This window comes from Pseudophryne corroboree, chromosome 1 (genome assembly GCF_028390025.1).
Source record: "Pseudophryne corroboree isolate aPseCor3 chromosome 1, aPseCor3.hap2, whole genome shotgun sequence".
Lineage (NCBI taxonomy): Eukaryota > Metazoa > Chordata > Amphibia > Anura > Myobatrachidae > Pseudophryne > Pseudophryne corroboree.
Window position 1 is genome coordinate 33,850,777 of NC_086444.1, and position 19,987 is coordinate 33,870,763.

The 19,987-nt window shown below is 48.6% G+C and overlaps 1 protein-coding gene across 4 annotated transcripts in view; it reads left to right on the forward strand.

Annotated features, from left to right (window-relative positions):
- The window catches only part of PIK3C3 (phosphatidylinositol 3-kinase catalytic subunit type 3), a 365,653-nt gene that overhangs the window by 275,361 nt on the left and 70,305 nt on the right, over positions 1-19,987 (forward strand). For all 4 annotated transcript variants that reach the window (XM_063958224.1, XM_063958242.1, XM_063958250.1 and 1 more), the window contains one exon: positions 7,352-7,442. In XM_063958224.1, coding sequence (XP_063814294.1) covers positions 7,352-7,442 — 91 coding nt within the window. The remainder of the gene's footprint in view (positions 1-7,351; positions 7,443-19,987) is intronic.

Sequence of the window (19,987 nt, forward strand, 5' to 3'; positions counted from 1 at the left end):
ATAATCAGCCAATGCATAAAAGCATGTAGATATGGTAAAGAGGTTCAGTTGTTGTTCATTACAAATACCAGAATGGTGCAGAAATGTGATCTAAGTTATTGTGACTGTGGATTCATTGTTGGTGTCAGATGGGGCAGTTTAAATATCTCAGAAACTGCTTTATATTCACACACACAACAGTCTCTGGAGTTTACGGAGAATGGTGCACAAAACAAAAAGCACCCAGTGAGTGGCAGTTCTGTGGGTGGAAACACCTTGTTAATGAGCGAAGAACTGAGGAGGATGGCCAGACTGGTTCAAGCTGGCAGGAAGGTGAAAGTAACTCAGATAACCTATTAGTGGTACTGCAGAAGAACATCTGAACACGAAGCACGTCACACCTGGAAGTGGCTGGGTTATAGCAGAAGATCACGCCGGGTTCCGCTCCGGTCAGCTAAGAACAGGACACTGAGACTGCAGTGGGCACAGGCTGACCACCGCTGGGCAGGGGAAGTCTGGTAGAACATTGAGGAGTCTTGATTGCTGCTGCAGTATGTGCAGATGGTAGGGCCAGAATTTGGCATAAACACCATGGATCCATCCTGCCTTGTGTCAGATGCTCAGGCTGGTGGGTTTAGTGTCGTGGTGTGCCGATTGCTCTCTTGGTACTCTTTAGAATCCTTAATACCTATCTGGCATTGTTTAAATACTGAGAGTTTTTGCTGACCAGATGTATCCCCTTATGGCCACAGTGTGCCCCTCTTCTAATGGCTACATCTAGTAGGCTAGCGTGCTGTGTCACGCAGCACGTGTGTCTCACACTGGTTCCACCTCCATGACAGTGAGCTCAGCGTTCCCCAATGGCATCCACAGTCTTGATCTGTCCATGCCACATAGAATTCAGGCGGTTCTGGGGGCAGAGTTGGGTTATACCCAAAACTACAGAGGTGGAACTACTAAGTGGCTGCCTCCAGAATGTGATTGATGCATTTTAGTCAGCCGCCTCCTCTTTCTTGCTGACATTTCCTGTCTAATGCCAGTGACTCCAGTATGTAAATGAAGGGCTTATTCATACATTTGCGCAAATATATGTAACTGAGATCTCTGAATTCTAATATTGTGTTATTTAATCTGGTTACTGTTATCATTCAGGGTGCTGGGGGAAACATATTGCCTTTTTCTCTTACGTCCTAGAGGATACTGGGGTCCACATTAGTACCATGGGGTATAGACGGGTCCACTAGGAGCCTTGGGCACTTTAAGAAATGAATAGTGTGCGATGGCTCCTCCCTCTATGCCCCTCCTACCAGACTCAGTTTAGAAAATGTGCCCGGAGGAGCCGGTCACGCTTAGGGAAGCTCCTGAAGAGTTTTCTGCATTTGTTTTCTGTTTGTTGTTTTCAGGCAGATCTGGTTCGCATCCGACTCCCTGCTTCGTGGGACTTAGGGGGAAGGAACGGCCCAACCTCCTTTAGGGTTAATGGTCCCGTTCCCCACTGACAGGACATAGCTCCTGAGGGACCTATTCGCAAGCCCCACCACGGCGACTGTACAGTCCCGCAGCACGCCGCCACCCCTGACAGAGCCAGAAGTAAGAAGAGTGGTGAGTAGATGGCCGGTGTCCCGGTTAGCGGGTCGCTGCCGGTAATAGCGGCATGAGGGTAGGAGCGCATCGCTGACAGGCTGCGGCTCCAGGCTTCAGAGACATTCATGTTCTGCTGTGAGGGGCGCGCTGAAGCCACAACTATACCCACACTGGCACTATGTTTACAGGAGTTCTAACCCACTGTAAACCACACATATAACCTCAGCCAGTCTAAAAAAAAACGGGAAGACCGCGCGCCATTACGGGGGCAGGGCTTCACTTTGAGCAGATCCAGCGGCTCACCAGCGCCATTTTCCCTCTGCAGCTCTCACTGAACAGCCTGACAGACACGCAGCTCCTCCACGACGACTCCAGATTACCTCAGCGGTACCAGGGGGTCATAGCAGGGAGGGGGAAGCAGTATAGGAATACTAGTACCCTATTCAGGGTGTTTAGTCTGCGACCCAGCTAAGCTCAGCTTTAGCAAGAAGGGCGCTGTGTGGCTGGCTCCATCATTCTCTGTGTACCCCTAGAAGGGCTCTGGGTTAACTGGGCTTAACTTTTCTCGTGTGTGTGTGTGTGTGTGTGTGTGTGTGTGTGTGTGTGTGTGTGTGTGTGTGTGTGTATACTTTCACATTACAATGGCAGGCAGGGAGTGTGTTTCATGCACTGCAGAGTGTTTTTCTTCTCCAGGGGGATCATTACAATGTACTCAGGGTAGTACACATTCTCTGACTAGTGGATCTGAACCAGCATGGTTGGATTCTCTAAAAGGGATGATCTCAGATATGTCTAATAAATTGTCCCATACTGAGAAAGAGACGCTACAGTTAAGACAGTCTATAGATGACCTGATATATAGAGATTCAGGTCCCATACCAGCGTCTCAGACCCCTGCCATTTGTCCACAAAAGCGTACACTGGCCCACATATTGCAGGCTGACACATGATGATGATGATGATGCGTCAGACCCAGAGGAGGGTGAGGTGGACTTAGATGGGGGGATACAGCCCTGTCACAAGGAATACAGGCCCTGACAGAAGCTATTAGGGAGGTCCTGCACCTCAAAGATGACACAGTGACATAAAAGGATGAGGAATCTTATTTTAATGTGAAAAAGAAATCCTCTGTTACTTTCCCTGCATCTCAGGAATTAAATTCCCTATTTGAAGAAACTTGGGTTAATCCTGACAAGACGTTTCAGATCCCTAAAAGGTAAATTACATCGTTCCCTTTTCAAAAGGATGATAGGAAAAAATGGGAAAACCCACCGATTGTTGATGCATCGGTATCTAGATCATCACGCAAGATAGTCTTGCCTGTCCCGGGGGCAGCCTCCTTAAAAGACACGGCTGACCGTAAGATTGAGACCACTCTCAAATCTATGTACACAGCTGCAGGAGTAGCCCAGAGACCTACTATAGCTTGTGCTTGGATCACAAGAGCCATTGCAAAATGGTCGAGTAACCTACTGGAGGTTTAAATTCCTTGCCCAAGGGGGAGATTCTTTTACACTTACACTATATACACGACTCTGCAAGTTTTATGGTTGAGGCCATAAAAGAGAGAGGCTTGCTAAATGCACGCACCAAGGCCATGGCAGTGTCACCACACAAGGGCTTATGGCTATGTCAGTGGACTGCGGATGCGATTTCCAGAAAAGGTGTGGAAAGCCTTCCATTCACAGGTGAGGCCCTGTTTGGAGATGAACTGGATACGTGGATATCCAAGGCTACAGCGGGTAAGTCTACATTCCTTCCTTCCGCAACTCCTCCGCATAGGAAAACCTGCTCGGCTCCTACTCTGCTGTCCTTTCGGACAGGAACATTTTAAAATAAGACCAAAGGTTCTTCTACAACCTTCAAAGGTTATAGAAGTAAACCCAAGAAACCAGCAACTGCAGGTTCACAGGAACAGTACTCAGGTTCTCCTTCCTCTAAGCCTTCAGCATGACGGTGGACCACACTGTCTGGAAGACAGGCAGGTGGGAGCCCGTTTAAGAGATTTCAGTCACATCTGGGCAACATCATGCCAGGATCCCTGGGTCATTGAGCTCATCACTCAGGGTTACAGACTAGAGTTTCAGGATCTCCCACCTCACAGATTCTTCAAATCAGGCTTATCAGCTTCTCCAGAGGCAGTTATAATTTTACAGGATGCAATCCAAAAACTGGTACAGACTCAGGTCATTGTTCCAGTTCCATCTCAGCTGCAGAACAAAGGTTATTATTCCAACCTGTTTGTGGTACCGAGGCCGGACGGTTCGGTGAGACCCATTTTAAACCTCAAGTCATTGAACCCGTATTTACGGGTGTTCAAATTCAAGATGGAGTCTCTGAAAGCGGTAGTCTCACGTCTGGAGGAAGGGGAATTCTTGGCGCGTACCTTCATATTCCAATCTGGCCGCCTCATCAGGCTTATCTAAGGTTTGCATTACAGGACTGTCACTACCAGTTCCAGGCATTGCCATTTGGCCACTCCACAGCACCGAGGGTGTTCACCAAGGTAATGGCAGACATGATGTTTCTCCTCCGCAAACAGGGACTGAACATAATTCCGTACCTGGACGACCTGCTGATCAAGGCACCATCCAGGGAGAGGTTGTTGGACAATATTGCCCTCTCAACTCAGCTACTCCGGCTTCACGGGTGGATTCTGAACTTACCAAAATCTCACCTGGAACCAACACGGAGGCTTCCGTTCCTGGGGATGATACTGGATTCAGAAGCACAGAAGGTATTCCTTCCATTGGAAAAGGCATTGGTAATCCAGTCGATGGTGCGGGATGTCTTGAAACCAACCCGGATATCGGTGCATCTCTGCATTCGTCTTCTGGGGAAGATGGTAGCCGCCTACGAGGCACTACAGTACGGAAGGTTTCACGCAAGGCCCTTCTAGCTGGATCTGTTGGACAAATGGTCCGGATCGCATCTCCACATGCACCAGAGGATACGTCTGTCGCCAAGAGCCAGGATTTCTCTTCTATGGTGGCTTCAGACTTCTCACCTGACCGAGTGCCGAAGGTTCGGGATTCAAAATTGGATTCTGCTAACCACAGATGCAAGCCTCAGAGGTTGGAGAGCGGTCACCCAGGGGGAACAGTTCCAAGGAAAATGGTCAAGTCAGGAAGCTATTCTTCTGATCAACATTCTGGAATGAAGGGCCATATACAACGCCATTCTACAGGCATCACATCTTCTTCAAGATCAATCCTTTCAAGTTCAGTCGGACAATGTAACGGCAGTAACGTACATAAATCGACAAGGCGGAACGAAGAGCAGAGCAGCAATGTCAGAGGTGACAAGGATTCTCCTCTGGGCAGAAAGGCACGCGGCGGCGTTGTCGCCAATCTTCATTCCGGGAGTAGACAACTGGGAAGCAGACTTCCTCAGCAGACACGAACTCCACCCAGGAGAGTGGGGCCTCCACCCGTAGGTGTTCGGGTGTTGGCATGTTGGTGGGGGATTCCACAAATCGACATGATGGCCTCCCATCTAAACAAGCTCCAGCGGTATTGTTCCAGGTCGAGGGACCCACAGGCAGTGGCGGTGGATGCTCTGGCGTCCCCATGGTTCTACCAGATGGTGTATGTGTTTCCACTACTGCCATTGATCCCAAAGATTCTCAGAAGAATAAAAAGGGTAAGGGTTCAAGCAATTCTCATTGCTCCGGACTGGCCAAGACGGGCTTGGTACATGGACCTACTTGACATGCTCCTGGGGGATCCGTGGCCTCTACCTCTCCGAGAGGATCTCCTGCAACAGGGGCTGTTCGTCTACCAAGACTTACCACCGCTACGTTTGACGGCATGGAAGTTGAGCATCAAATTCTAGCCCGGTAAGGGATCCCAGAAAGGGGGTAACGTCTAAACATTACCACCGTATTTGGAAGAAAAACGTCTCTTGGTGTGAGAATTTCCTACGGTAGAATTTCAACTGGGACGTTTTCGGCTTTTTCTGCAGTCAGGTGTGGACGTGAGCCTACGCCTGGGCTCCATAAAAGTCCAGATTTTGGCCTTGTCCATTTTCTTCCAAAAACAATTGGCTTCCCTCCCTGAGGTTCAGACATTCTTGAAGGGTGTTCTGCACATCCAACCGCCCTTTGTGCCTCCCACGGCACCTTGGGATCTCAATGTGGTGTTGCAGTTCCTCCAATCTGAATGGTTTGAGCCCTTACAGGAGGTGGACGTAAAGTTTCTTACGTGGAAGACCGTTACACTGTTGGCCCTGGCTTCAGCCAGGTGGGTGTCGGAACTGGGGGCATTGTCTCACAAGAGCCCCTATTTGATTTTTCATGAGGATCGAGCCGAACTCAGAACTCGTCCGCAATTTGTTCCAAAGGTGGTGTCTGCGTTTCATATCAACCAACCTATTGTGGTTCTGGTGGTTACCGACACCACCTCTAACTCAAAGTCCCTAGATGTTGTGAGGGCTTTCAAGATTTATGTGAAGTGGACAGCTCGTCACAGAAAGTCGGACTCGCTGTTTGTTCTCTATGATCCCAATAAAATTGCTTGTCCTGCTTCATAGCAGTCTATTGCTCGCTGGATCAGGCTTACTATCCAGCATGCTTACCCTACGGCAGGTTTACCTGCCGGTTCCAAGATCTGTACATGCCCACTCTGCTAGGTCAGTGGGTTCTTCCTTGGCGGCTGCCCGGGTTGTCTCGGCTTTACAGCTCTGCCGAGCAGCTACTTGGTCGGGTTCAAACACTTTTGCTAAGTTCTACAAGTTCGATACTTAGGCCACTGAGGTCCTTCAATTTTGTCAATCAGTTCTGCAGGAACCTCTGCACTCTCCCACCTGGTTTGGGAGCTTTGGTACATCCCCATGGTACTAATGTGGACCCCAGTATCCTCTAGGACGTAAGAGAAAATAGGATTTTAATGATCTACCGGTAAATCCTTTTCTCGTAGTCCGTAGAGGATACTGGGCGCCCGCCCAGCGCTTCGTGTTTCCTGCACTGTTACTTGGTTCAGTATTGTTGTTGATTCAGCTGTTGCTGTTCCTGTTCAAGTTTGGTTAGCATGGCTTTCCTCTTGTTTGTGTGTGCTGGTTCAAATCTCACCACTGGCCTTTCAATCCTTCTCTCAAGGTAATTCCGTCTCCTCGGGCACAGTTTCTAGACTGAGTCTGGTAGGAGGGGCATAGAGGGAGGAGCCAGCGCACACTATTAATTTTTTAAAGTGCCCAAGGCTCCTAGTGGACCCGTCTATGCCCCATGGTAATAATGTGGACCCCACTATTCTCTACGGACTACGAGAAAAGGATTTACCGGTAGGTAATTAAAATCCTATTTTTTCTTGCTTGTAAATGAAAGAGGCAGATTTATTGTTAGATTTTGAGTCGGATGCTGCAGCGTTCGCATGTGCGTCTTTTGCCGGTACTGCTTCTGAGACTACAGCATGCTGCAGTCGCGCTAAACAGCCCCTCTCGGTGCTCCAGGTCCTTTGCGACTCTGCTAGCACTGAGCGTCTTTTTACCCATGCATTGTGACTAAGACCCACCAGGAGACTGTGATAATTAATTTCATAAACGACCCACGTATGTCTGTGTGATGGAGGCTCTGAATCTGTATGCAGAGTGCTACTGGGTACTTCTTGTAGAAGTGTGAAAGTAAAGATGTCCGTGTAATGGGATCTCGGAGTCTGGACAGACCAAGTCTAGCGTTCGGTTTAGCTCTGCATTCTGCTTCTTATGTCTCAGACTACTTCTCAATGTTTCGGTCATGTATAGATTTATTGGATGAAGAGTAAATAAAGTTTTTTGTTTTTTTTTTCCGTCTTAGATATTCCAACTTGATTCTAAATCTTTTCTCTCTGATGGTGGATGCCAATATCCCGGATATAGCGCTGGAGCCAGACAAGACCGTTAAAAAGGTAAGAGGAATAACCTTTGATGACCTTTTATCTTTATTACCGCTTTGTTCCCTTTTGTTATTTAAAACAAGGTAAAATTCTGGGCTTAGTCCTGGGTGTTACTAAAGGTGCCCACATGCACTTCCAGCCCTATGAATATTATTCTAAGGTCTGTTCACCAATGATTTGTACAACTGGTGGACACATAGAGCTATGTGACCCTGATGATTCCGGTGTATTGGGTATACTAAGAGAATACTGTAGATCCGATATTTCCCATTTGTCTGTCTGCTGCACACAGGGGCAGATGTATTAACCTGGAGAAGGCATAAGGAAGTGATAAACCAGTGATATGTGCAAGGTGATAAACATACCAGCCAATCAGCTCCAATATGTAAATTAACAGTTAGGAGCTGATTGGCTGGCGCATTTATCACCTTGCACTTATCACTGGTTTATTACTGGTCTATCACCTGTCACTTCCTTATGCCTACTACAGGTTAATACATCTGCCCCACTGACACGTACAATTGTTTCCCAGTGCCGGTGATGAGGTTTGGTCTAGTTTAGTCTTTTCAATTAAGCTCTTCAGTGTGCCATGCACATAGCAGTTTCTGTGAGACCTCATCGTGTAAGTACTACATGATTGTGTAGTGGTGGCTGCACAGGCATGCGGTCCGGCGTCATCTTTTGTTTCATAGCGGCACACAGCCACCCCCGAAAACGCTGCAGACAAGCCCTGTCGCTGGAGCACTCCATGAAAACGCTGTATCGACCCCCCCCCCCCCCCCCCCCCATCCCCAACAACTGCCGCTGACAATCACTACGCGTTCTCATCCTTTCTCTGGACACACTGCATGTGGCTGCTGTGTGCGAAAGCGTGGCTGCGTCCAGGTCTGAATCCGCTCTCTAGTCCCTCTGCAGCCGTCACTTAGGAAAGAGTGACCGGAGATGTGGCCGCATCGTCTTGCTAAGCCCTCATCTAGATAACTTGTCCTGAAGGGGGTAATTACAAAACGAATGGTTCCCAGGTGGCACATCCCATATACAACGAGTATGTTTTACACACACAAATGAATAGGGAAACATTAGGAAAATCTGAGACTCTCTCCTGAAACCAGGGACCATACAACTATGTATATAGTGATATAGTGTTTCCCTCAAGCACATTATATGCAGGACCACAGACAGAGATCCCGGTGAGCTCTGCGTTAGACGACACACCGTGCACCGCCCCCCCCTGTGTGTCCCATGGAAAGACGCCCTGCTCAGCAGTAATTAGCTGTAGCTGACGGACGCTGATTTCCACTTCTGCAGAGGGATGTTGGCCGCACACGAGAGCCTAACATCAGTGTCACCCAATGCAGTTCCTGCAGAACACGGCTCTGTATTAGCAGTCAGCGGAAGGGATTGTGATCTGTAAACTGATCAGCCGGTGATCCCAGCTCTGCAGATATTATTCTGATCTGAGTTACTGCAGGGTTTATTGCGGCAGTGGCCAGACCTGTATTATTATGAAGTCGCCTTGTTACGTGGCTCACAGCCCGTGGCTTTAGCATGCAGCCTGCTTCCTCTCCCTCGCTCTTTAATCTAGGCTTTAAAAGAGAGTTCACGGCTCTATTAATAAAGGTCCCGGGCAGCAGCCTTTCATTTCAGTAAACAGATTATTAGGCGTCAGGCTAGACACTTTACATAGCTGTGAATACAATCTTGTAATCAGGAACACGGGCGGCTGGCTGATCCTGCATATAAAGAGCCCCCTCTGCGCGGAGCGTTCGGAATGAAAGGGCTCAGACATTAGGAAGATGGAAAGTGCACATTAGAGTCCAATACCGCGTTTCCCAAATATTTATCCTGCCGGCATCCCTGGAACCGTATATTACTGATGTCGGGTATATTGCAAAAGTAAGAACTCTGGATGCTCACCAGATAACGTGTTCTTTCCCTCTGTTGTTACATTTAACGCCGCACTTAACTCGCACATTGCGGCGGTTTATCATTCTGTCTGGTTGCCGGTTGTTCTCACGGCAGCGGTAGTCCTATTGGAAACCCTGCTCTCTTACAACCACTTCTATTGAAGCATAAAGAGCGCAACGCTATAAATGATTGCAGGATGCAACACTCTGTGCTCCCCGCTAACCCTGGGGACAGTTTATATATATATATAAATAAAAAAATATATATATATATATATATATATACATCCAAGGGAGTCCTGCACTCACATCCGTGTGTGGTCAACTGCGGGGTGCACCCAGTAGAATCCACACAATCACGGTGGATCCACACATATAGTCGTAGTTCCAGTTTCCTGGGGGGCACTCTCCTTCACAAATCCAATCCAATCGTATTTTCTTAGATCATAATCGGCTTCATTAGGTCGACGTTTCGGCTCAACAAGCAGAGCCTTTATCAAGACAAGCCATACATATTTTCATATGGCTTGTCTTGATAAAGGCTCTGCTTGTTGAGCCGAAACGTCGACCTAATAAAGCCGATTATGATCTAAGAAAATACGATTGGATTGGATTTGTGAAGGAGAGTGCCCCCCAGGAAACTGGAACTACGACTATATATATATATATATATATATATATATATAAAATATTTAGGGGACACAGTTGGTGTAATGGTTAGTATAACTGCGGCACAGCAGTGAGGTCATGGGTTTGATTTCCACCACGGCTGTACATGTGTGGAGTTTGTATGTTCTCCCCGTGCTTGTGTGTGTTTCCTCCGGGAGTGCTGGTATCCTCCCAAAATCCACTTAACCCCCGAAGGTACTGGTTATCCCGCATTAGCCATAAGCTTACCGCACAGGGAAATTAGCGAGTAATTGAATAGCCGTGCGCGCTAATCCCAGAGCTACAGCCGCGCAGTTAACTCCATGGCGAATTGAATCTTCCCCATAGATTGCAAAATCCACTGGGGGCAGGGAATGATGGGAATGGCCAAATATTCTCTGTACAGCGCTGTGGAATATGTGTGCGCTATATAAATAACGGATAATAAATTATATGGTGGCACAAAAGTTCCACCACGCCGTTCATAGTATGTAAGCAGAGACTGCGCAAACACAACAAGTGCAAAAGACTTTGCAGTACATAGCAAACAGGATTGGGTACAAAATTCCAGCAGTCGGGATCCCGGCCGGCAGAATGCCGACCGCAGCGTGCCGACGGCCAGAATCCCAACGATCGTGTTAAGTATTTTAGCCCTTATCCGCCCCTCCAGCAGTCTAACCCTAAACCCGAACAACCCCCCCCGTCACCTCCTAACCCTACCACTACTAACCCCAACCCCAGTACTTACTGTACGTGTGAGAACAGAGGATGAGTGTCTTCTGTAGCTAGATGATCTTCATACCGTATATTCTGCGTCCTGGGATAATCTCCGGGGCCCGGGTCTGGCTCATGAGTAATGTAATCATTGTGCCGGAATGTCACGAACGTCAGATCTTTATCACCTCCCGCACCTGCGAGCAGTACACTTTCTACATTATGTCAGACGCATCTTTTAACAGGAACAAAATTACATATCCCACTCAATTTACAAGTCACTCTGAAGATGAGCTGGAGATGAGAGCAGATTTATGGGGACCTCGGCGATTGCTGAAGTCCCAGAAGTCAAACTCTCCTGCACATGCGTCTCTTGAGGAATGAGATTGCTGCAGAGTAACGTAGCGGGCAATTGGTTCCGTACCCTTGATTCATGTCCCATCCTTCAGTCAGCGCTGCCGGGATCATAAATAGCTCCCGGCTACTGCATTGTAACACGCCGCTCGCAGAGGAGAGGGGAAGGGAGGGATACATCTTTTACCCAAATGTATAAGGTTAAAAAAGCACTAAAATATAATGTAAACTTTATTGACAAAATAAAAAATAAAACAGCCATCCCAAACGAGGAAACCTTTCCGGGCGTAGTCGTAACCTACTTAATACATATAGTAGAAACTACAAAATTGTCTCCCAAGGTTCTCCAGTCCAATCACAACAACCCGGGGGTCGCAGCACATTAATGGCCGGCAGTCCACCACCGGTGGTGGTTTAATTAAAATATAGTCTGATTAAAGTGATAAAACAAAGTTACGCCACAAAAGCAGAACTTCTCCTGCGCTACTTTCTCCCGAGCCAGCGCCGCTGCGGGCTGCACACATTGTGTTGCCACTTACTGCAACCTGATTGGCCAGCACAAAGCGCAGAACGCAGACTGTACTTGAGGTGCAGAGACTGTTGATATGTTAGTCTTATGGGATTCCAAGTTCAATACTGGTCATCAGTCTCGATTTAAAGTTGTTTAGCTGCTTGGGTGGCACAGTGGTTAGCATTGCTCCCTTATAATGCTGTGTAAAGGTTCCTTGGTTTCTGGACCTGTGTGTGTGTGTGTGTGTGTGTGTGTGTGTGTGTGTGTGTGTCTGTCTGTCTGTCTGTCTGTCTGTCTGCCAGTTCTGAATAAGTAATACTCTCTGACTGACTTTATCGCTAAACGTTCCATCTGATGTGAAGTATACATCCACCCCAATAATTTAAGACACCGGGAAAGGGTCTCTGACACCTGCGTGTGCCGGGAAGTCACGGTGCAGTCTGGTATTTATCAGGCTTAGTTATTGTGGTGGTGACATATAGAACATGGAAGATGCAGCCTGTTCTTCCCACTTCACAGCAGTTGCATGGTTCTGCCAAAGCTGCTGCAAGTTCTATTATCATCAAATCTACTACAGTATGTGTGTGTGTGTGTGTGTGTGTGTGTGTGTGTGTATGTGTGTGTATATATGTGTGTGTGTGTGTGTATATAGATATATATATATATATATATATATATATATATATAATGTGTATGTATATATAATTATTATTCATTATGACACTGTTTATGGGTTTACAGTACGGGAAGCAATTAGCTTCCCGACAAACGGGATCCTGGCGGTCAGTATACCGCCGTCCTGCCACAGTGGGAGGGGGGGGTTTAGGTTTAGGCTGCAGAAGGGGGGTTAGGGTTAGGCTGCAGCGCCGGAAAGGTTAGGGTTAGGCACTGGGAGGCAGGGTTAGGGTTAGGCACATACAAGGAGAGGTTAGGGTTAGGTACCAAGCAGGGAGGGTTAGGGTTAGAGGCAGCGGGGTAGGGAGGGTTAAGTTTAGGCAGCGTGGAAGGGAGGGTTAGGCAGCGGGGGAAGGGAGGGTTAGGGTTAGGCACCAAGCGGGGAGGGTTAGGTTTAGGCAGCAGGGAAGGGAGGGTTAGGGTTAGGCAGTGGGGAATTGAGGGTTAGGGTTAGGCAGTGGGGAAGGGAGTGTTAGGGTTAGGCACCAAGCGGGGTGGGTTAAGTTTAGGCAGTGGGGAAGGGAGGGTTAGGGTTAGGCAGCGGGGAGGGGAGGGTTAGGATTAGGCACCAAGCAGGGAGGGTTAGGTTAAGGCAGCGGGGAAAGGAGGGTTAGGGTTAGGAAGCGGGGAAGGGAGGGTTAGGGTTAGGCAGCAGGGGAAGGGAGGGTTAGGATTAGGCACCAAGCAGGGAGGGTTAAGTTAAGGCAGCGGAGAAAGGAGGGTTAGGGTTAGGCACCAAGCGGGGAGGGTTAGGGTAGAGAAAAGGTGAGGGTTAGGGGCCTTCCTTGGTGGGCTGTCGGTATTCTGATGGACGGGATGCTGGTGTTGGTATACTGACCGCTGGCATCCCGTCCATTGGCACATCATACTGATCCATGCAGTACAAGGTAGATATCTGAGGTGTCGCAGTGAATAGACAATGCAGCAGATGGTTATTATTTCTCGGTAATGCAGTATATTGGGATTTGCTTCTAGTTTCGGATTCAGAAGAGCTACTGTTGAAGCTGCCTGAAGTTTTGGACTGTAGGTCGGGCATCTCTCTAGATACCTGGTATCCGGCTAGGAGTACGTCCCATCTATAACTCCAGGATAAATCACAGGTCACTGTTGTAGTGAGGTTGCTGTTATATAAAGAGGGAGCATAGAAAGTGGAATGAATACACGTTTATTCATTGAGAATACCTGGAGGTATAAAGATAGAGCAGTGTAGTGTGACACCCGGCGTACAGCCATGAGATCCGCTGTCTCTATCCTGTACCTCATCGCAGACTCCGGCTGTGCAGCGTGGGGTTTATTTCATTCATATCATAGACACCTAGGTATAGCCAAGGGATAGATCGGAAACACCATAAAGATTTGGCTTGCACAGTACTGTCACAATGGCCGCTCGGCAGACCAGCGGTGCGAGCGTTTATATTTATTTCCTGTAGTAACATCTACGTATTAATATAGAGCCAGCGTATTCCGTTGCAGTTTGGAACAAAACAGTAACATACAATAGTGCACCTGATCAGTGAGGGGGGCAAATTTTAATTTTGAAGGGCAATACTTTATACCTGCAGTAGATGTAGCAGTACATCACATATAAAAGCCCTTAATAATGAAAATATGCCCTCCTCGCTGATCAGGTGCCGGGGGCTGGAATAGAACACTAGTAATGTGACGAGCCTGGATAAAAACAGACGTGCACTGAGGTAAGAGGGCCCTGCTCGCAGGTTACATCCTGCAGCTAATACACAGGGGGGTCTCTGCGCTTGTTGCATGGTGCGCCTTATGTGTATAATTACCGAGGAGACTGGAACTATTGTACAAGCTGAGAATGTTCTATTGGGGAGTCACAGTATTCCTCTATATGTGAGTAATCCATTAATGTTCAGCAATTAGCCGTCGCATACAGAGAGGGCTAAATGTTTAACAATCGATCACTGACATAAATTGTGGCACTTGCGACTCCACAGTACACTGTACAACAAGCACGGACCCCCCATTTATATTATCTATAGGAATAGTGAGGCATTGTGCTGCTTATTCCTTGTATCCCTCAGCAGTGAGGTCCCCATTACTCGTTTAACCATTTGTTACATCCTGTGGCATTAAAGTATTGAGGCAGCCACTTGGGATAGGATTGCTTTGTGTTATACTATGAGATGAAGAGTCTGCATTATGCTGATATAGTGGTGGCACTTGTCCTGCAAACGCTTGGACCCGCCTGCGTTTTTCCAACCACTCCCAGAAAACGATCAGCTGACACCCACAAACGCCCTCTTCCTGTCAATCTCTTTACGATCGGCTGTGCGAATGGATTCTTCGTTAAATTCACCGCTCAGCAACGATCCACTTTGTACCCGTGTGACGCGCCTGCACATTGTGGTGCATACGCATGCGCATTTCTGACCTGATCGCAGGGCAGTGAAAAAACCTAGCGTGCGATTAGGTCTGAATGACCCCCATAGTCATAATCATGCAGCCCTCGTTTTGTGTAATGCACTACACTGTGCTATACTGTATTTATTTTATTAGCATGGTATGCAGTTATGCTTTACTATAATATTCTATGGGATAGGATAGAATACATTACAGTGTATTAGGAAGGAGAAGCTGAAAGATGATACTTGTCTGCACTAACATTAATTATTACATTATTTATGACTAGTAATTAGACCCCCCCTGTTTGCCAGGTCGCTAACTATAAAGTGTGGTACTATAGTCCCCCCCCCCCCCCTTTATACCCATTTATCTCCCCCTATTTCTCTCCCCTACTCCAACTATTTATCTTGTATCTCTCTCTCTCCCACTATTCCTCTCTACTCTCTCTCTCCCCCCATCTCCCTCATTCCTCTAATCTCTCTATATCCCCCCATTCTTTTCACCTCTCTCTCCCCCTGTATTCCTCTCATCCCCCCCCCCATCTCCCCGTATTCCTCTCTTCTCTCTCCCACCATCTCCCCCTATTCCTTTCATCTCTCTCCCCCATCTCCCCGTATTCCTCTCTTCTCTCTTCCACCATCTCCGCCTATTCCTTTCATCTCTCCCCCCATCTACCCGTATTCCTCTCTTTTCTCTCCCCCCATCTCCCCCTATTCCTCTCTTCTCTCTCCCCCATCTCCCCCTATTCCTTTTATCTCTCCCCCCATCTCCCCCTATTTCTCTCTTCTCTCTCCCACCATCTCCCCCTATTCCTTTCATCTCTCCCCCATCTCCCCGTATTCCTCTCTTCTCTCTCCCACCATCTCCCCCTATTCCTTTCATCTCTCCCCCCATCTCCCCGTATTCCTCTCTTCTCTCTCCCCCCATCTCCCCGTATTCCTCTCTTTTCTCTCCCCCCATCTCCCCCTATTCCTCTCTTCTCTCTCCCCCATCTCCCCCTATTACTTTTATCTCTCCCCCCATCTCCCCCTATTTCTCTCTTCTCTCTCCCACCATCTCCCCCTATTCCTTTCATCTCTCCCCCCATCTCCCCCTATTCCTTTCATCTCTCCCCCCATCTCCCTGTATTCCTCTCTTCTCTCTCCCACCATCTCCCCCTATTCCTTTCATCTCTCCCCCCATCTCCCGGTATTCCTCTCTTCTCTCTCCCCCCATCTCCCCATATTCCTCTCTTCTCTCTCCCACCATCTCCCCCTATTCCTTTCATCTCTCCCCCCATCTCCCCATATTCCTCTCTTCTCTCTCCCACCATCTCCCCCTATTCCTTTCATCTCTCCCCCCATCTCCCCCTATTCCTCTCTTCTCTCTCCCACCATCTCCCCCTATTCCTTTCATCTCTCCCCCCATCTCCCCCTATTCCTCTTCTCTCTCCCACCATCTCCCCATATTCCTTTCATCTCTCCCCCCATCTCCCCGTATTCCTCTCTTCTCTCTCCCACCATCTCCCCCTATTCCTTTCATCTCTCCCCCCATCTCCCCGTATTCCTCTCTTCTCTCTCCCACCATCTCCCCCTGTATTCCTTTCATCTCTCCCCCCATCTCCCCCTATTCCTTTCATCTCTCCCCCCATCTCCCCGTATTCCTCTCTTCTCTCTCCCCCCATCTCCCCATATTCCTCTCTTCTCTCTCCCACCATCTCCCTCTATTCCTTTCATCTCTTCCCCCATCTCCCCCTATTCCTCTCTTCTCTCTCCCACCATCTCCCCCTATTCCTTTCATCTCTCCCCCCATCTCCCCCTATTCCTCTTCTCTCTCCCACCATCTCCCCATATTCCTTTCATCTCTCCCCCCATCTCCTCCTATTCCTTTCATCTCTCCCCCCATCTCCCCCTATTCCTTTCATCTCTCCCCCCATCTCCCCGTATTCCTCTCTTCTCTCTCCCACCATCTCCCCCTATTCCTCTCTTCTCTCTCCCCCCATCTCCCCGTATTCCTCTCTTCTCTCTCCCACCATCTCCCCCTATTCCTTTCATCTCTCCCCCCATCTCCTCCTATTCCTCTCTTCTCTCTCCCCCCATCTCCCCCTATTCCTTTCATCTCTCCCCCCATCTCCCCCTATTCCTTTCATCTCTCCCCCCATCTCCCCCTATTCCTTTCATCTCTCCCCCCATCTCCCCCTATTCCTTTCATCTCTCCCCCCATCTCCCCGTATTCCTCTCTTCTCTCCCCCCATCTCCCCGTATTCCTCTCTTCTCTCTCCCACCATCTCCCCCTATTCCTTTCATCTCTCCCCCCATCTCCCCGTATTCCTCTCTTCTCTCTCCCACCATCTCCCCCTATTCCTTTCATCTCCCCCTATTCCTTTCATCTCTCCCCCCATCTCCCCGTATTCCTCTCTTCTCTCTCCCACCATCTCCCCCTATTCCTTTCATCTCTCCCTATTCCTTTCATCTCTCCCCCCATCTCCCCGTATTCCTCTCTTCTCTCTCCCACCATCTCCCCCTATTCCTTTCATCTCTCCCCCCATCTCCCCGTATTCCTCTCATCTCTCCCCCCATCTCCCCGTATTCCTCTCTTCTCTCTCCCACCATCTCCCCCTATTCCTTTCATCTCTCCCCCCATCTCCCCGTATTCCTCTCATCTCTCTCTCCCATCTCCCCGTATACCTCTCATCTCTCTCTCCCCCTATTGCTCTCCCCTATACCTCCCATCTCTCTCTCTCCCTTCGTCTCCCTGTATTCCTCTCATCTTTCTTTCTGCAGCAGGGTACACTGGGTTCCACAGGGAATAACATCGGGGTGTAGAGTAGGTTCTTGATCCGAGGCACCTACAGGCTAACAGCTTTGACTGTTCCCAGAATGCATAGCGCCGCCTCCTCTATAACCCCGCCTCCATGCACAGGAGCTCAGTTTTGTAGTTGGTGCCATGCAGTGCAGGCATACAACAGGCAGGGCTACTCAGGTAGCCCTCAAAAGAGCTTTTTTAAGTGAAATTTTAAGACTTCAAGGGCTGCAGCAGAGACACTGTGAGTGTTAGATGTCACTCTGACATCTCCTGCTGCTGCCCCATCACCTACCCCAGCTGCGCTGTATACTCCCGCGCCCTGGTTGCCGGGTACTTAAAGCGGAGGCTCCGGTTTTCAGTCAGGCACACATACCAACGCAGCTCTCCTGGATCGCATGGCCGCACTTAGGGAGGGGGTAAGAGGGTCCCCCAGGTGGGACCCGCTGAAAATCGCGATCCGGCGCCCAGTGGGAGGCGGGTCATGCGCGCTGGCGTGGACGCTGTGGCAGTACAGGGACCCCACTAGACCACCAGGGCGGGGGCACAGGTCGGTTTTACTAAAAAAACTTTTTTATATGGCCCACAGTACCCGGTGGTAAAGCCCAGCAGGGGGATAAGGCTCTGACCTGTAGCCCCTTCTCCAGCCCCAGGGCGCCATTTAGAGTAAATGTTCCCGCTCTGGAGCTGCATCTCTCTCTCTCTCTCTCGCTCTCTCCCTCACTCCCTGTCAGTGTTTGGGCGACATTTTCACATGCTGAGCTGACCCTGGGACTGTTTGGGTAAAACCTCCTCTGTAAAGCCGTCTGCCTGTCAGCTCTGTGCATTTTACAGGACACTTGTGTTAGTTAAGAAACAATGCATTTAGTCAGGGTTATGTAGTACAAGTATCCTGTGATACACATCCAGTATTTACTGTGCATTGATATATCTATTGATTGTATAGCTGTACTTTGTATTGCTAGTCCAGTGCAGTTTTATTGCATGTCATAATTTCTGCATTGTACATTGTGACTATATGTGTGTGCATACAGCTGCTGCATGACCTCCATTCCATGTATCTGACTCAGATTTCTGTCCCTGTATTCTGTACCCTGAGGGGGCTAAGTGTGCCAGGGCTATTGTTTAATATAGATGTTTCACAGGATATACTTTTCTCTGTGATTTTCAGTCACCATATACCTCTTGAATTCTCTGTTTGTGCTAATACACTGCACAGGGGGTTCTTGTTAAGGTATTAGACTGCTGATATTGTACTGGGTTGCCCGTGAACTGAGCTTACAGGTATGTCAGCTACAAGTGGCGACGGTGCTGCGGCTGATTCCACAGTGCGCGGTGGTGATACTGCGGACACATTAGAGAAAAACATAGTATCAGGGGGTTCAGGTTCTGGGGGTTCCCTACCCCCCAGTGGGTCCGTAGCATTGGGGGTTCATAATGACCCACCTTGGGCTACTTTTTTCATGTTGTTAAGTATGCTGGTAACTAGACTTACGCCCCCTATGGGAACTCACGTGCCGGTACAACTGCATATTGTCCCTGTGGTTATTCTGCCATGGGCAGATCAACTTACAGCAATTGAACCACTCACTGACTAAACAGAAATCTACCTCTTACCCGCCTAAGACCAAGGGGTCCTCTAAGCGGGCCATTACTTCCTCACAATCCACCCACGTCCCAGACACCTCGTCTGATGAGGATGGCGTGTATACTGACCCCACAGACACTAATCCAGATACTTCTGATGGGGAATCTGTCTCACAGGTGGATGTTCCTGACTTATTGGAGGCTATCAGACTAATTCTTCAAATTACTGACGACCCAGAGCCTGATGCTACCTCTAAGAAACCGGGCAGATTTAAACGTCAGGTTGTTAAACAAGTTTTACCTCACTCTGACCATTTAGTTGACATACGTCAGGAATCCTGGGAAAATCCGGGAAAGAAATTCACACCTCACAAGAAAATTCTGGCTCGCTATCCCCTCGCTGCGGAGCTAAGTAAGAATTGGGAAACACCCCCGCCGGTGGATTCGCAAGTGGCTCGGCTGGTGGTATCCTCAGCTCTGCCTGTAACTACCATCACTTCTCTGAAAGAACCGACGGATAAGCGTGTGGAGGGTTACTTAAAGGCTATTTATACCCTAGCAGGAGCTGTGCATCGGCCCACTATTGCAGCGACTTGGGCTGCTGAAGCTATTGAAGCGTGGGCTCAGGAGGTGGAAGCAGAGCGGCCTTCCAATTCTTCTGATAATGCTAGACAATGTCTCTCGTATATTGTCACAGCCTCTTATTACATTAAGGAGGCGGCTTCTGATGCCGGTATTTTGGCGGCCAAGGCTTCTACTACGTCCATTTTGGCTCGCCGGATTCTCTTGTTACGGTCCTGGTCTGTGGATCCGGATTCAAAGTAAACCCTGGAGGTGCTCTCTTTTAGCGGAGACATTCTTTTTGGAGAAGACATCAACAAAATAGTGGCTGACTTAGCTTCTGCTTAAACAGCATATCTACCTAGTACTGCTCATTCGATGCCGAAGGTTAAGAGTACTTCCTTTCACTCCTTTCGTACTTCAGGTAAAGCAAAAGGTCAGGCGTATTCGAA